Here is a 17,239-nt window from a genome sequence, read left to right as displayed (position 1 = left end):
AAAAGAGAGCACTACAACAGAATAAAGCTCATTTGGGTATAAAAGAGAAAGAAAAGAAAAACAGTCTCCCTTTCATTGTCTCTGGAGCAGCTCCAGACTTTATACTTGATGACATCACAAGTTTGAGACTTACTTCTCTGGTTTCAGGCTTTGAGAGATTCATGTTCACAAATATTGATTGAACTTTCCTAGGCCATGGAAATAACCAATTGGAATTCTTCATTTAGGTGGTGTTCCCCTTTTAACATGCTGATATACCAGTATGAAGTCAGGCGGAAGCATGCTGCCCAAGATTGAGCTCCAGTGGGACAAATGAAGGCGTCAGTGTTTCTGAAAGGCGGACTGCTGATCTCTGCTTCAGTGCGTCATTGACTCTGAGCCATAGACTGTATATTATTAGTCTATACTCTGAGCTACCTGAACAGGAAGAGTCGAAGCAAAACAGAACTGTTGCAGCCTAATAGGTAAGTCCTTTTTTCTTTTACTTTTGTCTTTCACTTAATTCTTTGACTTTTTTTGTAATGACGGACAATCGATATTAGTTGAATGCAGAATTCGCTTGCTAGTGATGCGTACGGAGCCCCTAAGGGGACATGAGCAAAGCAAATCTAAAGTTTAGTTTCATGTGCTCCCTAAACTCTAGATTTGTTTTCATAAAATAAGGCCCTTTAGCAAAGTAGTTTCGGCGACGGAGCCGTCTCCTCATTCTGGATCTTGGATCTAGACTACGACGTAGAATTAATCAAACATCCTCTTTCCTTATGTTTAATCCATTCTATTTGCATTTTGTGTACATCCACTTATATCCGTGGAGTTGGCCAGATGTTTGAAACTGTTCATAAATGAATGTAATAGCACCAAATGCTGTGACCTGTCGAATTCTGTGACTCTAGAGGGCGCTGTTGTACTGAGCTGTACTGACCTCGGGTACTGACTAGGGTTGGGTACCGAAACTCGGTGCCAATAGGGAACCGGTGCCGACGTAAACGGTAGTAACGAGACCGACTAATAACGAAAGTTTCGGTGCCTCATTTCGGTGCTTGACTTTACACTACACCTGACAGCATGTAACGTTAGCCTACCTTTAGCTAGCAGCTGGATTAAACACCGGTAAAATGCTGACAGCTAACGTTAAACAGTGTAAAGTGTGACTGTATTTCACTGTGGAGGACTTCAACAGCGGGATTTAACAGTCTGCACTGCAGCGCAGCAGCTGCCGTTGTCGGAATTCATAGATATACAGTATGTTTATATGGTCGGAATTAAACAACACAGACGGTGTGTTCACTTGCAGCTGCCGTTGTCGGAATTAAACAACACAGACGGTGCGTTCACTCGCAGCTGCCGTTGTCGGAATTAAACAACACAGACGGTGCGTTCATTCGCAGCTGCCGTTGTCGGAATTAAACAACACAGACGGTGCATTCACTTAAAACAGGTTGCCTCGTGGTGCATTCACAGTAATTGTAAAATACCCGTTTCCCATCTGGGGTTCAACAGCAATTTACTGGTGAAATAAGTTATTGTTATAGTTAAATCTTTAATTTTGACCATGGCCTTAGCAATAAACAAGTCACTGACTGTTGTTTACTACCCTTATTTTTTTTTTCTTCTTCTTTTTTTTTAACTTTATTGAAAAGTACCGGTTCAGGCACCGTTTAGGCACCGGCACCGTTTTAAAAGTATCGATTTAGCACCGGAATCGAAAAAAACCCAAACGATACCCAACCCTAGTACTGACACACTGACGAGGCACTTACGCAAATAACGTAAACTCGTAGAGGACTAAAGACATATGAACGGGCTACTAAAAAAATGAACTACTTACTGAAATTCGAATGCGAGAAAATAATTGCTATAGGAGACTGCAACCAAACAGCTGCCCAATCAACGGGTGAACTTGGGAAGGTTAGGACACAACAAACCATCAGATGACTCCAAACCAGCCAGATCGGTCACATATTTTGATAGGCCTACTGTCAAATTATGTTACCAGCTGCAGAAATTGACTGATACACACACATAAAACCATAACACTATCTCAGGTAACTCCTCTTATTTTCCCTGGTTTAACCAAACAGCTTTCATCACTTCTGTGAACAGGTGGACTTCAGCAGGACAATGTCACATATTTTGATAGGCGTACTGTCAAATTATGTTACCCCACTATAACTCTGCAGAAATGGTTGTTTGTTGATGAAAATAGACTATATTACGTTTACTGTGCGTTAGAATTTCAGTAAATAGATCTGCATTTGAATTTCAGTAAGTAGTTCATTTCTTTAGTAGCCCGTTCATATGTCTTTAGTCCTCTATGAGCTTACGTTATTTGTGTAAGTGCCTCGTCAGCGTGTCAGTACAGCTCAGTACAGTTATAGACTCTACTACAACAGCGCCCTCTAAAGTCACAAATTCGACAGGTCACAGAATTTGGTGCAACACCTGTTCCAAATCACTGTATCCCTCGCGCCGGAACAGATTACAAGACTGTAAAATTCGTTTTAAAGTTCCCATGGAATGAAAATTTCACTTTATGAGGTTTTTTTAACATTAATATGTGGCTAGAAATGGCGATAGGTGTAAACCGAGCCCTGGGTATCCTGCTCTGCCTTTAAGAAAATTAAAGCTCAGATGGGCCGATCTGGAATCTTGCTCCTTATGAGGTCATGAGGAGCAAGGTTACCTCCCCTTTCTCTGCTTTGTTTGGCCCACCCATGAGAGAGAGACATCATACGCACAACCGGCGCAACGTCATAGAATGACTGTCTCTGAACAGATTCACGCCCACTTTTAGGGGAAAACAATCCCGCGTTCCCCATAGACGACAACAGTGTAACGACAGAGGAAATGTAAATCGATCCAAACTTTTACTTTAAACAACCAACCGTTTTGAATTAATAACTATGTCGAAAGGTTGCTGAGTAGTTTGTTGCACTAACAATACATCCAAAAACCCCGGTCTTCGATTTGTCCTCTTGCCATGTCCTAAAATAGATCCTGATAGATGGGCTTTGGCTCCAGGCTATAGACCAGACCAGCATCACAGAGGCTCCCTGTGAGAGGGAAGAATCACGATGTCACATCAGGAGAGAAACAGCTGTTGTGTAGCGGGTTAATCGAGACTTTCACAATGATATATGAGGCTCATAAGAAACGTGAATATTGTCAGTCAGTGTGGTAAATGATGCTGGTGACAGTTACTACTGATGGATAGCTAACGTTAGCTTTAGTAGGAAGCTGCTAACAGTTTAGCAGCATCAGACTGTCGTCTCCAACTAAATCTCAGCTTATAGATCGAACAGTTGGTTATTAATAACAGGTTGATTAATTACAAACGACACTCAGCCTAACAGTAGTGATTTAATCAGATATGTATTTCTACATTTAGCAGTATGCGGCCACCGTGTTGGGTCATTGATCTACTGATACGGGGGAAGATTGAGGGGACAAGACGGCGATCAACCTTAGTTTACTAAGGTATCGTGAATGCTCAGGTTCAGGCAAGGTTATACAATAAACATTAGACATGTGTATAAAACAAACCATCTGTTTAACAAGAAACAATTCCACACACATTTGTCAAAATTATGATCCAAACACACGTCAAATTGCATTGACTTCTATGGGACCATCTGTTTTCTATCCCCCAAAAGGGGGCGCGGCCTTGAGTTTTAGCAAAGTACCCGTATGTGCCGGTTGTGCATACGTGCCAGTTGTGCGTATGGCTTTCAAACGATCAAAGTGGCAGTTGGTCAAGGCCAGCTTGTAGAACAGTAAGATAAATGTGAGAAGATCATTGAATGCAAAAAAAGTTTAACTGCGGCTATTGGTAACTGGTGTCTTATATGTCTAAAATTAGCTAAACTAGCTCTGACACAATTGGAGATCTTTTTTTATGTGTTTTTTAAAACTTAAGTTAGAATCAATAATTATGCCCAGATACTTAAAATGATCAACAATATGTATCACCTCTCCCATAATACAGATATCGGGCTGATGTTGTGTAACATTCCTCTTGATAGAGAAATACATGCCCACTGTTTTGCTTACATTAAGAGTAAGACAACTGAGAGTTAACCTGTCTGATACTTTGGTTAGAACTGCAGTAAGTTTTGCTGCAGCTTGTTCTCTAGTTTTTGCATGGGTATAGATAACCGTATCGTCTGCGTACATTTGGATGTGGACTTCTGGGCAAATCAGTGGCTGGTCATTAATATATAAACTAAATAAAATTGGTCCTAAAATAGATCTCTGAGGGACGCCAGTAGTGGAGTTAGCAAAGGAGGAGCATCTATCATTAATCCTGGTGCACTGCTTTCTAGAATCTAAATAAGACTCCATCCATGTCAGAGCATTGGGAGAGAAATTAATCTTTGACAGTTTGGATAACAAAACATTATGATTCACTGTATCAAATGCCTTCTTAAAATCGAGGAAAACAGCCCCAACAACCCCTCCATTGTCAAGGCTGTATTTTATTTGCTCAAAAAAGTCACAAGTAGCTGTTTCTGTGGCATGGTGTTTCCTGAATCCAAACTGCATGGGGTGCAGTGGAAAATAGCCTTGATTTAAATAGGCTAGCAACTGGTCACAGACTATCCTTTCTGTTACTTTGGAGACAACAGGGAGGATACTGATAGGTCTATAGTTGGTTATATTAGTTGCATTTCCAGCTTTAAAAACAGGGGTTATTACAGCTGATTTCCAGGCATTGGGAAAAAAACTTTGTTTAATGGATAGATTTACCAGATGAGCAATTGGAGTACAAAGGATGCTTTTATACTTCTTCAGAAATGCACAATCACAAGCAAAAACATCTTTAGCCTTAGAGTTCTTAAACTTGCCTAAGATTTTAGTTATGGAAGATTCTGGCACTTCAGAGATGCTAAACAGTGGAAGATTATCATTTGATGGTGTAATGACCTTCCCTCTTAGACCAAAGCCTTGTGCCAAATCTTGAACTGAATCTATAAAATAACTATTAAACATAGAAGAAATTTGATCTTTGTCTTTAGTTAAGGTTCCCTGTACTTGTAATTCAAACTCTTTATCTCTTTTTTTTGGTGTTCTTTAAAGCTCTATTGATGTTTTCCAAGTTTGCCTACTGTTCCCTTTAGAATCATTTATAATATCAATAAAAAACTTTGCTTTTGCCTTTCTCAATTAATTTACAACTTTATTAAGTAACCGTTGAAAGGTTCTCCTATGATGGGCTAACCCTGACTTAATTGCAGTTTTTAGTGCATGATCCCTCTGCTTCATTAGAATCCATACTTGTTCATTAACCCAGGGCAGATTTTGCTTTTTTCTAGAGTGTGTAACACTTATACTGGACTAATTTTTAACGGTATTAACCTTGGTCATTAAGCTCCTACCCAAGCTCCTTACGTTGGGTAAGCTAGAGACTTGTTATGAGAACTTGTAATTCTATAATAGCGGCTTCTACATTTTCTATCAAGGAATGACATTGTTGTTGAGTGCTGCTGAAATTGTGAAAAAAGTTTCAAGGATCAAACCGCAGACAACAGAAAATACTGAATGCAGACACTTTTTGTTCCTTTTTCGTGAAACTTGGCCTCCCTGTTCTCACTTCTTGTTTTTTGTTTCCAGTCCCAAACCATGAATATTGTGGGCCAGTTTGCGGAGACGGTATTTGTGACGGCGAAGGAGGTGTACCGTGGCCTTAACCCCGCCACTCTCACCGGAGGGATCGATGTCATTGTGGTGCGACAGCCTGATGGATCGTTCCAGTGTTCCCCCTTTCACGTCCGCTTTGGCAAGCTGGGTGTGCTGCGTTCCAAGGAGAAGATTGTCAGTGTTTCTCTGTCTCATTACATTATTTGAACTACAGTTCTATCTCTCTGCTTTTTTTCTTTGACACATACATGCATCACTGTGATTTTTAGGTGGACATTGAGATCAATGGAGAATCAGTTGACCTGCACATGAAGCTGGGTGACAATGGAGAAGCTTTTTTTGTGGAGGAAAATGAAAACGAGGAGGTAAGAGGACCAACATTTGATGGCCATAGGCCATTTCTCAATTCTTTGGTAACTTCATTTGGGCAGTCAGTTATCGGTTTCCATCATTATAATATAATATGTTTATGAATATATGTTTCTTTGTTATCTCCCTCAGTCCCAGGTCCCAGCCCAACCGTGCACTTCCCCAATTCCTCTTGAGGTCCCTGAGGAGATCGAAGAAACCCCTGAGGGATCCTCCATCGCCAGATCTGGCGCCTGCAGGAAGAAACACCACCGCAAACGCATGCTTTCTGACATTCACCTGAGAGAAGAGAATAACGTTGTCCTATGGACAAACACAAAAGAAGAAAACACACAGCAGCCCAAGTAAACCAATCACAGTTGTAGCGCTCTGCAAACTTCTAATAGCTTATGCTTGTAGTTATGTAGTTCAATTTTTGAGAAGGTACAAGTTTCCTTTAGATGGATCCTCTACATAACTGCAGAGTCTCTTCACATATGCACCACAACACAAGAACAGATAATTGGGGCAAAATTATTTTTATACTTTATTTTTTATTTTTTTAAGAAATTTTGTGTATCAGTTCAAACTATCATTATGTAGTTTACCTTTGCACCACCAGAGTGTGCTCAAACTCTGTCCATATAGTGCATTACTCAATAAATATTCTATCCTATATTCAGTTGTCATGATGAGCAGCTACGTCAGCGTTTGACAAAACTAAAGTTTAAGATATGTGACAGCCAATCACTGATACAGATCACCATGTCGATTTTATTTTTTATTTTTACTGTCATGCACAGATCACTAAATAATTGTATTTGTAACATTGGGGAGTTTATCAATTATCAATAAATACGCTGTGAAATCTAAGCCAAACAGAAAGTGTTAATTGACTTGTGTGTTGTTTCTCCAGAGCCACGTTGGATGACATCGACAGTGATGAAGAGATTGAAGCCATGATTCCTTCCAGCCTATCAACAAAAATCCTCAGCGCCACTCAGTGTATCACCGAGATGTACCGCAAATCACTACGTCTGACCTCTAATCAGATAGTAAGAGATACACACACACACACACACACACATTCAGATGCCCAGATAAATGTTTAATGTATGTAGAGGATGACCACTCTGTCCACTTTAGCTAACTCTCCATTCTCATAACCAGGAGAAGTTAAACCTGCGTGAGGGAGCCAACAAGGTGGTGTTCAGTGTGACCACACAATACCAAGGCACCTGCCGCTGTGAGGTTGCCATCTACCTGTGGAAGTGGGACGATCGAGTCATCATATCAGACATAGACGGCACCATCACTAAGTAAAAACAACTTTCCTTGCACGCTATGGTGTGTATATATATATATATATATATATATATATAGAATAGATGTATTTATTAGTAGGATAACCCCTTGAGATGAATCATCTCATTTTCGAGGGGGTCCTTAAAACAATTAAACAGTAAATACAAAACACAAAATACATTCAAAAATACATACATCACTCCCAAGCCTAACTGCTCCAACAACAACTGATCCCCCTCCCCCATATACATACAATTAACACAGTAAATTTGCATACATCCCAAATATGATGCTATTTTAGTAGATGCACAAACAGGAGCCAACTCATAAAATAAATAAATCAACAAAAATATATAGTAATATGTCAAGTTAGAAACAAGAGCAGGTTATTTGTAAATAATTAAAGACAAATGCCTTAAACAAAACAAATGAAGTAATTGATCTAAGTGAAGTGGGCAAGGTATTCCAATCAGATGGTGCTTTAAATTTAAAGGCACGTCATCCAATTTCTTTGGAGATTCTGGGAACAAAGAAAAAGGGGTACACAGTATATGTTGATCTATATGGAATTAAATGTTGTTTCAAATAAGTAGGATAGTTAAAGAAAATTGATTTAAAAATAAAATGCAGCCAGTGAGAATGCCTTATAGATTTGGGTGTTAACCAATGAAGCGACTCATACATCAGACAATGATGGGTTCTATAAGGACACCTCAGAACAAATCGACAGAGACTGTTATAGGCTACATTGAGAGGGATACGATTTGTTTTGGAGGTATTCTGATAAATAACATCTGCATAATCTAATATTGGTAATAGAAGTTGTGAGATGATCCTTTTCCTAACCTGTAGTGTAAAACAGTTGATAGAACGATGTAATGTTTATTTTTTTAATAACTGAATTAATATGAGGTTTAAAAGAAAGCTGAGAATCAAGCAAGAGACCAAGATATTTAAATTCCTCCACTTTCTCAAATGTTGTTCCATCCAAAAAGCGAATTGAACAATTATTAACTGGGTGAAGAAAATTAAATTTTGTGCCAAACAACATGGTATATGATTTCTTCTTATTAAATAAAAGTTTGTTATGTGAAAACCATTTTTGAACGGCATCAAAGTCAGCCTGTAGTGAATGCTCAATGTGTAAGATATCTGGCTTGGAGGAATAGATCACTGTATCATCTGCATATAAATGAATATGACAAGTAGAGCAGGATTGCGGAAGATCATTAATAATATAGCCCAATAGAACTTTGGATCCAACGCAATTCATAGTTCCTATCATTATTAAAGATTTGCTGTGGAACATTGGTTGAACCTACATAGTTACAGTATTATGAGTCTTCACTGTCCGTCTGCTGCAGGTCTGATGCTCTGGGTCAAATTCTACCTCGGTTTGGTAAAGACTGGACACACAAAGGAATCGCCAAACTCTACCACAAAATACACCAGTATGTAAAATGACTTTTTTTGGAAAATCTTATCAGCAGTCAAAGAGCAAAAACCATCAACGGTTTTTCCTTTTTTACCAGGTCCTTTTACTGAACTTTTACACACATTACCTAAAGGTGCTCTAAGTGATGTCACACGTTTTTTAGGCTACAAAATGTTTTTGTCACATACAGCAAAGATCTCCTCACTATCCGCTAGCTGCCTGTCCCGTGAACACACTGTAAAAAAACGCGGTCTCTGTAGATGGCTCCACAAACGGCAACAAAAACAAAGTGCGCCAACCTGCACCATGAAACATAACAAACAGTGTTCCAGCCAATAACCGACAAGAAGGATTTGGGGGTGGGGGTTGGGGGGTTAGTGCACGGAAGGGAGGGGGGGGATGAGGAGTGAGGGGCGAACTAGCCTCCGTTTTGTTTGACAATATTTCGAACGTCAACAAGAAATGACATCACCCAACATCGCTTAGAGCACCTTTAAAAAGCAAAAGCAGATCAGAGCCACTGCTGATGATTTGATTCTGATGTAATATTAGTTGCAGCCGAGTCGCTAATCTGCATTGCCAGATGTTTCCCTGTTTATCTCCATTTTCATACGCCTTATGTTGTACTTTTAAAACGAGCTCAGCTTTTCAGTTAATTGAATAAAGATTGGATTCTATTTGAAATGCTAATCTTCTGTTACACAAATCCAGAGAAATAGGATATACATTACATATGTGTTGTGGAAAGTATTGACGCAACTATTCGGTGACTTAATGCTGTAGGTCAACTCAATTACAAGCAGTAAAAGTGGAAAACTCCACATTCTTCTTATTCCATGTTATGAAACTAAAATGTTAATATGGTGACTCCTTTCATTGCAGAAATGGCTATAAGTTCCTGTATTGTTCAGCACGGGCCATAGGTATGGCTGCCATCACTAAGGACTACCTTCAGTGGGTCAATGACCAAGGCATTGTCCTCCCTCAAGGCCCTGTACTGTTGGCCCCAAGCGGCCTCTTTTCAGCACTACACAGGTAACAAATACTACTAATACAACTTTACAGATAGTTTCCCACTAATACACTGTAGCGTTAACTGAATTAAAAGGTGTGTGTGTGTGTGAGTGTGAGTGTGTGTGTGTGTGTGTGTGTGTGTGTGTGTGCGTGCCCGTGCGTGCGTGCGTGCGTGCGTGCGTGCGCAAACCCTTCAATAATATAGATGTCCATTTTGACTATGTGTAATGTCCTGACCTGTGCAGAGAGGTTATTGAGAAGAAGCCGGAGGTGTTTAAAATTGCCTGTCTCAGTGACATCAAGGACCTGTTCAACCCACAGAGAGAGCCCTTCTACGCGGCCTTTGGCAACAAGACTAACGTAAGCAACACTGCAGACTAGCTCTTAATACAGCCATAACCTTCAGCAACAAGTGTTTTCAGTCAAGCTATTCCAGGTTGCATATTTGGCAATGATTTTAGCCTCTGGCACAAACCTGTGTGTACATAATCACAGAGAGATCATGTCTGTTAGGAAAAAGGCAAATAACACATCCATTGGGTTTTAGATGTTTTTACATATTATTATTTTCAATATCCACTTCCTGTTATGCACTCCAGCAAGTAGAAATTAAGTTTGAATGTTGAGGCTATCCTATAAGCCTCTGCATGGATGGCATGGTGTTCTGTTCGGTCCAGGCATTGATTCTCTTTGGGTGGTGTTCCCGTTTATTATAAAAGTAGAAAATTGTATTTGACATAAAATAGTTCTAGTACCCAGTGCTGATTAATAAAGTGCTGTGGCTTGCTGTCTGTAGAGTGGGTGCTCACGGATATGGTAAGAACTGTGTGTTCCCCGCCATCCACACCTTCCCTCACTGATTTCCACACCTGTAAATATACCTAATTCCCAGTGACGTGCCACACCCAGTGCAATACTCCCCCAAGTGGCTAAAATAAATAATAGCTAAATTAAACTAACTAAAAGGTGGATATAAATGGCTCCTACAGCGAGAAATGTGGAATTAAAGTCTGGGGTTTGCTTGTTGGATATAAAGTAAACACTGGCTAATGTTTTATGATTATGGATGAGTGCTATAACAGCCAAACAGTCGTTTTAGTTTACATAGATACTGGAAAGGTTAAAGTCCCACTGAAGCTACTCTGTGTGACTGTATTGTTTTGCTACCTTACATCTTGCAGGATGCTTATGCCTACAAGCAGGTTGGGGTGCCTGATACCAGGTTATTTACCGTCAACCCAAAAGGAGAGCTCATCCAGGAGAGTAGTAAAGTCAACAAGTCCTCGTAAGTGTGCAACAGAACACAGATATAAACACCCTTTCCACCCTTTTTAGGCTTTGAAAAATTCTGAAAAAATAAATTTGTGTGTTTTGCAGGTACAGCCTCCTCAGTGAATCGGTGGAACATTTCTTCCCCAATCTCTCTGTCGATGGCAGCACATCCTCTGCTTTGGACTATCCCGAGATCAGCAGTTTCTCCTATTTGAAGGAGCCTCTGGCAGAACTGGACCTGGATGCACTACTGTAGACACACACACACACCCACATCTACCAAAACACCACACACACAAGTTTTATTGCAAGCACATATACTCTCTCTGTTCACTCTTTTTTTTCTTGAAAGGCATGAGACTTCCCAGAATGCCTGAATACTGCCTTTGACATACCTGCCAACTGTAGTGCCTGTTTACAAGACACTGAATGAACTGGAACAGAAAGAGGCGACTGTCCCGTCTTATAAAGATAGAGCCAAATAAAGTCATAATATGCATATACTTAAATGTAAAAACATTATGCAGTACTTAATCTCAGTGCTCACAGACTGTGGCTGTTTACACAATATTTAGCTATTTTCTTGTGTAAATCCTATTGTATTGTGTATTAGTGATGCCTAAATTCTGCACATACCAAAACTATTGCCTGTTTTCTGTGACTGAGCTGGAAATTGTCAGTTCACTGCTCTGAACTCATGCTCTGAGTTCAAATAGACCCAAGTACACACAGCTACAAAACAAACCTGTTATCCTTCATTCAGTTGAGATTGTGTGTAGTGGAGGGAGGGTTTCTATAGCTCCATGTACCAAGCAACCAAATATGGTGTGAGAATGTATTTAAAAAGCTTTGGATTATTTAAAGTCTGTTTGACCCTAAGTACGAGATAACTGGGTTTCGCCCTGAGCAATGTTGAGCTATATTCTGTTTTTGTCAAGCAGCAATGTTTTCTGTTTACATTTGACTCACCTGAGTCCTAAGTAATCAGAGCTTTGAATGGGAAGCTAGCTATAAGGTGCGGTAACTGCTAAATCAAAGCCTGCAGATGAATATGGAGTATGAGTTGGTTGTAAGGGACAATAGCAGTATTTTTTCTTAATACCTGAGGACTGCAATACACGATCTGAGCAGATGATCATTGTGAAACTACAACATGCCTTCCTTTCAGGTACCGTAATACCAAGTTTAGAAGTGTTTGTACACTACATAAATGCGGAGGTGGGCCAGGCAGACATGACTTTTTATTTTTAATTAGTGTAAACAGACCTTGGAGGAGAACAGTAGTGGTTTAGCCTGGCGCTGTGCCTTTGTACTATAATGATTGTTATATTTATTAATTTTTGCATATCTTATCATCCAACTGTGTAGAAATGCATTGGAGCTGAGGATTTTGCTGTTACTTTTTAAACCAATTGTATAGAAAAAATGTAAAATAAAGCACCACCTGTTATCTTTGTCACTTTGAAATGATTGATATTTACATTCAATGTACTTTTTTTAATCTTTTGTACTTAATTAAAAGAGACAAATTAAAATCCCCAATTGCTATCACTGCATATTTTTTTGCATTCTTACTATATTCTGTATATTTTTGCAATAAAATAAACTAAGCAAGAGGTACTTAAAGAGGAACTACGCCCATTTAAAAAACCCATACACGTTATTCCTAAAAAGGCTGTCCACACCAAGAATGATAACTATAATGATAACTTGTAGTTAAAGTAAAATGTAGTTTTAAAAATCATTCTAACTCAAGTGGATGCCGGAGAACACACCACAACTATAACGATGACAGTGGCAGGCATCGTTGGGATCACTTTCAGAGCGATTTGATGAACAATAGAAACACTGACAGACAATCAAAATCCATCTGAATTTACATGTAAACATGAACGACTCCAGAAAGTAAAATTTGCGATGTCATCAAGCATAAAGTCTGTAATTGCTCCAATCGATAGCCAATGGATTGGGGAAAAATGGTATATGACACAGAGCACCCAGGGGAATGTTCTGAGTATATGAACATTTTCTGTTTCAGAAAAGAGAGCACTACAACAGAATAAAGCTCATTTAGGTATAAAAGAGAAAGAAAAGAAAAACAGTCTCCCTTTCATTGTCTCTGGAGCAGCTCCAGACATTATACTTGATGACATCACACGTTTGAGACTTACTTCTCTGGTTTCAGGCTTTGAGAGAGTAGCTCATGTTCACAAATATTGATTGAACTTTCCTAGGCCATGGAAATAACCAATTGGAATTCTTCATTTAGGTGGTGTTCCCCTTTAACATGCTGATATACTAATTATGAGGGCATGGCATTTACCATATTAGATTGAGGGGCAGAGTGGTTTAAAGGTTTGGCAAATATGAAGTCAGGCGGAAACATGCTGCTCAAGATGGATTACCCATTGAGCTCCAGTGGGACAAATGAAGGCGTCAGTGTTTCTGAAAGGCGGACTGCTGATCTCTGCGTCAGTGCGTTATTGACTCTGAGCTACCTGAACAGGAAGAGTCGAAGCAAGACAGAACTGTTGTAATAGGTAAGTAATAGGTTTTTTTTTGTTTACTTTTGTCTTTCACTTAATTCTTTGACTTTTTTTTGTAACGACGGACAATCGATATTTAGTTGAATACAGTTCGCTTGCTATTGATGCGCATTAAGTGACGCTTATGAATGTAAACCGAATTATTTTTCAAGGAAGCAAAGCCAAATTAATTTCAGTCAAAGCTATACCCTGCAGCATAACAACTACAACAATGTACAGTATGAGTGATTTATAAAACTGAAACTTGTGATTCGGCCACGTGGACATCCTGCTCGCTGGAAATCGAAACTTAACCGACGAGTAAACAGCTGGTTGACGACGCAGTAACATTTGACCTATTTTTAGACCTCGCTCTTGGACCATTCATAGCCGTTAGAAACATCTTCCTGCGACTAAAATGCCCCATATTACAATAGACAACATACGATAAAACCTTGGTCTAGCTTGTGCAGAGTTTTGCCTGTGATTCTTTTTTAAATAACTTTTCTTGTATGCGTGGACTGTTGTCTTGTGCTATGCTAGTCACGCATGGGCATCGGTAACTTCCTCGTAGGCCTTTTTCCTATACACCTGCAAGAAAGATGCATAACATGTTTATATTATTCAGGGGGGCCATATCCGTCATTTATGAAACGATGACTATACTTTAAACCCTGACTCCTATATGTTTTGGACTGGAATAGCCTATATTTAAGTTTGATTATTTTTAGGCCCAAAAAAAAAAAATATGACCTTGAAATACATTTTGAAATGAATAAATGAGGCAATAAATAATAAAATAAATGTAAATATTCATATACAAATGAATTCATTACTTAACTATATTAAAAGGTTTTACTTTTACTTATTTCATAGTACTTATTTCATAAATACACATTTATTTATTTATTTCCGTGGATTTTTATTTCCTCGTGCCACATTTATTGATTTCCCTCTCTGTTTATTTCCAGTTCTTATATGCAAATCAGGGGGCGTGGCTATCCTCACATTCAGAACAGAGCCATGGGCAAAAAAAAGCTGGCGAAGTGAGAGTGCGGACATAACGGAAGACATCGGTGGGCTCTGAGATGTGTATGCGTGGACTTATGAAAATAAAAGTACCATGAAATAAGTAAAAGTAAAACCTTTTCATATATTTATTTAACTAATTGATTCATTGATAGATGAATATTTACATTTATTTAATGATTTATGTCTTTATTGCCTCATTTATTTATTTTATGGTGCATTTCAAAGGCATATTTATTTATTTATGTATCTATTCATTTATTTAATATTGAATAAAACAGCATTTCGGTATTAAGATATCCATGTTGGGAAATAAAATTCCCAGTTGACACAATAAATATGTCAATATACTTTATATTTATTTATACTTAATTGTTTTTACTTTAAATCATTTTTCCCTTATGCCTTTAATACATTTATTAACTCATTACATAGACATTCAAAATCTTAACAGAGTCAAATAAGTCATCCAAGTGTATATAATAAACTATACATATTTCTTTGTAAGTCTTACCCTGAGTTGTCTGTTTTTCTAGGGCTTGTCAACATGTCTGTGAGTGAGACTGAAGCAAAGTTTTCTAAAATGGATGATCCAGAAGCTTTAGCTTTGGAGCTTAAATGCCCTATTTGCTTGCAGCTCTTCTCTGAGCCAGTTTCTCTTCCCTGTAGTCACATCTACTGCTTTGCGTGCCTTCAGACAATGGGAGAAGGCCTTGACCAACACAGCTGCCCTGAGTGCCAGGCAGAGTACCAGGGAACCAAAGCCCTTGTGAAAAGCTTCAAAATGTGCAGCATCATAGAGACCTACAAAGCCACTGCTGGGAAAGTCAACTCCACTGCAAACCCTTCTGACGTCGGCCATGTAACAATCAAGAGTGATCATAGCTCTGTTACAGAAGAATCAAACACAAAGCACCACCAGGACACAGCAAAAGCTGGGGAGAGCCGGGAGGAGAGCTCAGGGTGTAAGGGAAAGAATGGCAGTGGCAATGGCAAGATGGAAATGGATGAACCTAAATTCAGAATTGCATCTCAAGTCACAGAGTTGAGCCTCAAGTTGGAGATGGCAGAGAGTGTGCTGAGGAAGGAGAGGGAACGAGAGTTAGAGGTGACCACTGCTAATTGTCAGCTGAGAGAGAAAGCATGCAGACTTTTAGGGCAGATAAAAGATTTGGCACAGAGCTACAGCACACAGGTGATGCAGCTGATTGAAGAAGAGGTGGGTCCAGGTGAAGCCAGTCTAGGCAGACGAGTCAGCCAAGCTTCCGAGCTTGTCTCTGAGCTGAGACAAGCTGTGCTCCAAGCAGAGTCCCTTCTGACTGAAGATGATAAGACTGCATTTAGTGATGAGCTCCAGACTCTAGAACCGCACATTGTGGAGTTGCTGGCTAAGCCTGTGGGAGAAGAGGACGACCATGTTGAATCAAAAGTCAACTCTGCGCGAGCCTGTCCCAAGCTGGAAGACATGAACGCTGAGCTAAGGGAAAGATTTGGAGAGATTCAGCGCTCCCTTCGAAACACCCTTAACCCTTCAGAGGTGACCTTTGATCCAGAAACAGCCCACCCAAACCTTGTCCTCTCGGAGGACTTGAAGACGGTGACTTTCAGCGCTGCTAAACAGCCCTACCCATCCTCTCCTCAAAGGTTCACCAACTTCTTCCAGGTCCTCAGCACCCAGAGCTTCTCTGAAGGTGAACATAGCTGGGAGGTGGAGCTTGAATGTTCTCCGTGGATCATCGGCGTGTGCTACAGTGGGAAGCTAGAACGTAGCGGGTTGCCCTCGGCTCTGGAAAGCAGCCGGAGTTCCTGGTGTCTGATGTGGTTCAACAACCTGCTGACAGCCTTTGAGCAGAGTCACAATGTGCCGCTGAAGAGGACCACAGTCTCACACAGGCTGGAGATCAGACTGAGTTTCAAGACCCACAGGCTGAGCTTCTACAACATCAGCCCCATCAGCGGGAAGACTCATGTGTACACATTTAAAGCTAACCTGACTGAACCAGTGCACCTGGCCTACAGGATGATGTCAGGGCACCCCAAAGGACGTGCCACTATTTATTCATAATCCTAAGGATATTTCTATCAACTATATATTCTTTGCAAAGGCGCTGCATAGTAGAAAGAGCACAGTAATAATATTTCTTGATTTGTACGATTTAAAGAATTTCACGTCTTAGTTGTGTCTTGAGAGAAGACTTCCTTATTCCTCAGGCAACTTGTTCCAAAGAGTTCAGGAATTCTGATGGCACTTCCTGATCATCTATTGGCTACTCACCTACTTTTGCCTAGCACGTTGGATGCTTGTTGGGATATTATATGACTGCTTCTCAAGTCTACATAGGCATAAAAACCATAAAGGTGAATTACTCATTGTGTGCCTGAAACATAGTGCTTAAAATGTTGTGTCAATAAATGACATTGTTTTGTAATTATTATAATTTTTTTGCTTTAGAGTAATGCACTTTAAATTTAAAGATATAAACAATGTAAAAGGCATAAACATTTAAAAAAATATTGTGTTTTATGATGTGTTTTCTTTTTTATTTCCATCTGATAAACTAAACTTCTTACACATAGGCCTTTTTCACAGGAGGCATTTTGACTTGTCATAGTAGGAAAAGCACAGGTGTTAGTAACATTGACAATGGCTCTGTTTCTAGTATCTCAACCCACA

At 39.6% G+C, this 17,239-nt stretch overlaps 2 protein-coding genes across 7 annotated transcripts; both read left to right on the top strand.

The window, feature by feature from the left end:
- The first annotated feature begins 108 nt into the window (after positions 1-108).
- Positions 109-12,478, top strand: zgc:123305. The gene is made up of 11 exons (XM_039797798.1): positions 109-464; positions 5,611-5,811; positions 5,907-6,002; positions 6,139-6,350; positions 6,902-7,040; positions 7,156-7,304; positions 8,655-8,741; positions 9,608-9,760; positions 9,985-10,099; positions 10,921-11,024; positions 11,117-12,478. Exons 2-11 carry the CDS (start codon positions 5,620-5,622, stop codon positions 11,265-11,267), a joined length of 1,398 nt encoding a protein of 465 aa, XP_039653732.1. The 5' UTR covers positions 109-464; positions 5,611-5,619; the 3' UTR covers positions 11,268-12,478.
- A 738-nt stretch (positions 12,479-13,216) lies between these two features.
- trim107 (tripartite motif containing 107) lies at positions 13,217-17,079 on the top strand. 6 transcript variants are annotated; one of them, XM_039798262.1, is made up of 3 exons: positions 13,217-13,551; positions 14,508-14,628; positions 15,102-17,079. In XM_039798262.1, exons 2-3 carry the CDS (start codon positions 14,625-14,627, stop codon positions 16,628-16,630), a joined length of 1,533 nt encoding a protein of 510 aa, XP_039654196.1. In that variant the 5' UTR covers positions 13,217-13,551; positions 14,508-14,624; the 3' UTR covers positions 16,631-17,079. The 6 variants fall into 6 exon arrangements, with proteins under 6 accessions (XP_039654196.1, XP_039654199.1, XP_039654198.1 ...); XM_039798265.1 differs by having other exon boundaries at positions 13,218-13,551; positions 14,508-14,612; XM_039798264.1 differs by having other exon boundaries at positions 13,218-13,551; positions 14,508-14,674.
- The last annotated feature ends 160 nt before the right edge of the window (positions 17,080-17,239 follow it).

This window comes from Perca fluviatilis, chromosome 4 (genome assembly GCF_010015445.1).
Source record: "Perca fluviatilis chromosome 4, GENO_Pfluv_1.0, whole genome shotgun sequence".
Lineage (NCBI taxonomy): Eukaryota > Metazoa > Chordata > Actinopteri > Perciformes > Percidae > Perca > Perca fluviatilis.
Note: the sequence above shows the minus strand (reverse complement) of the source record. Positions and strands in the feature narration are given on the sequence as shown.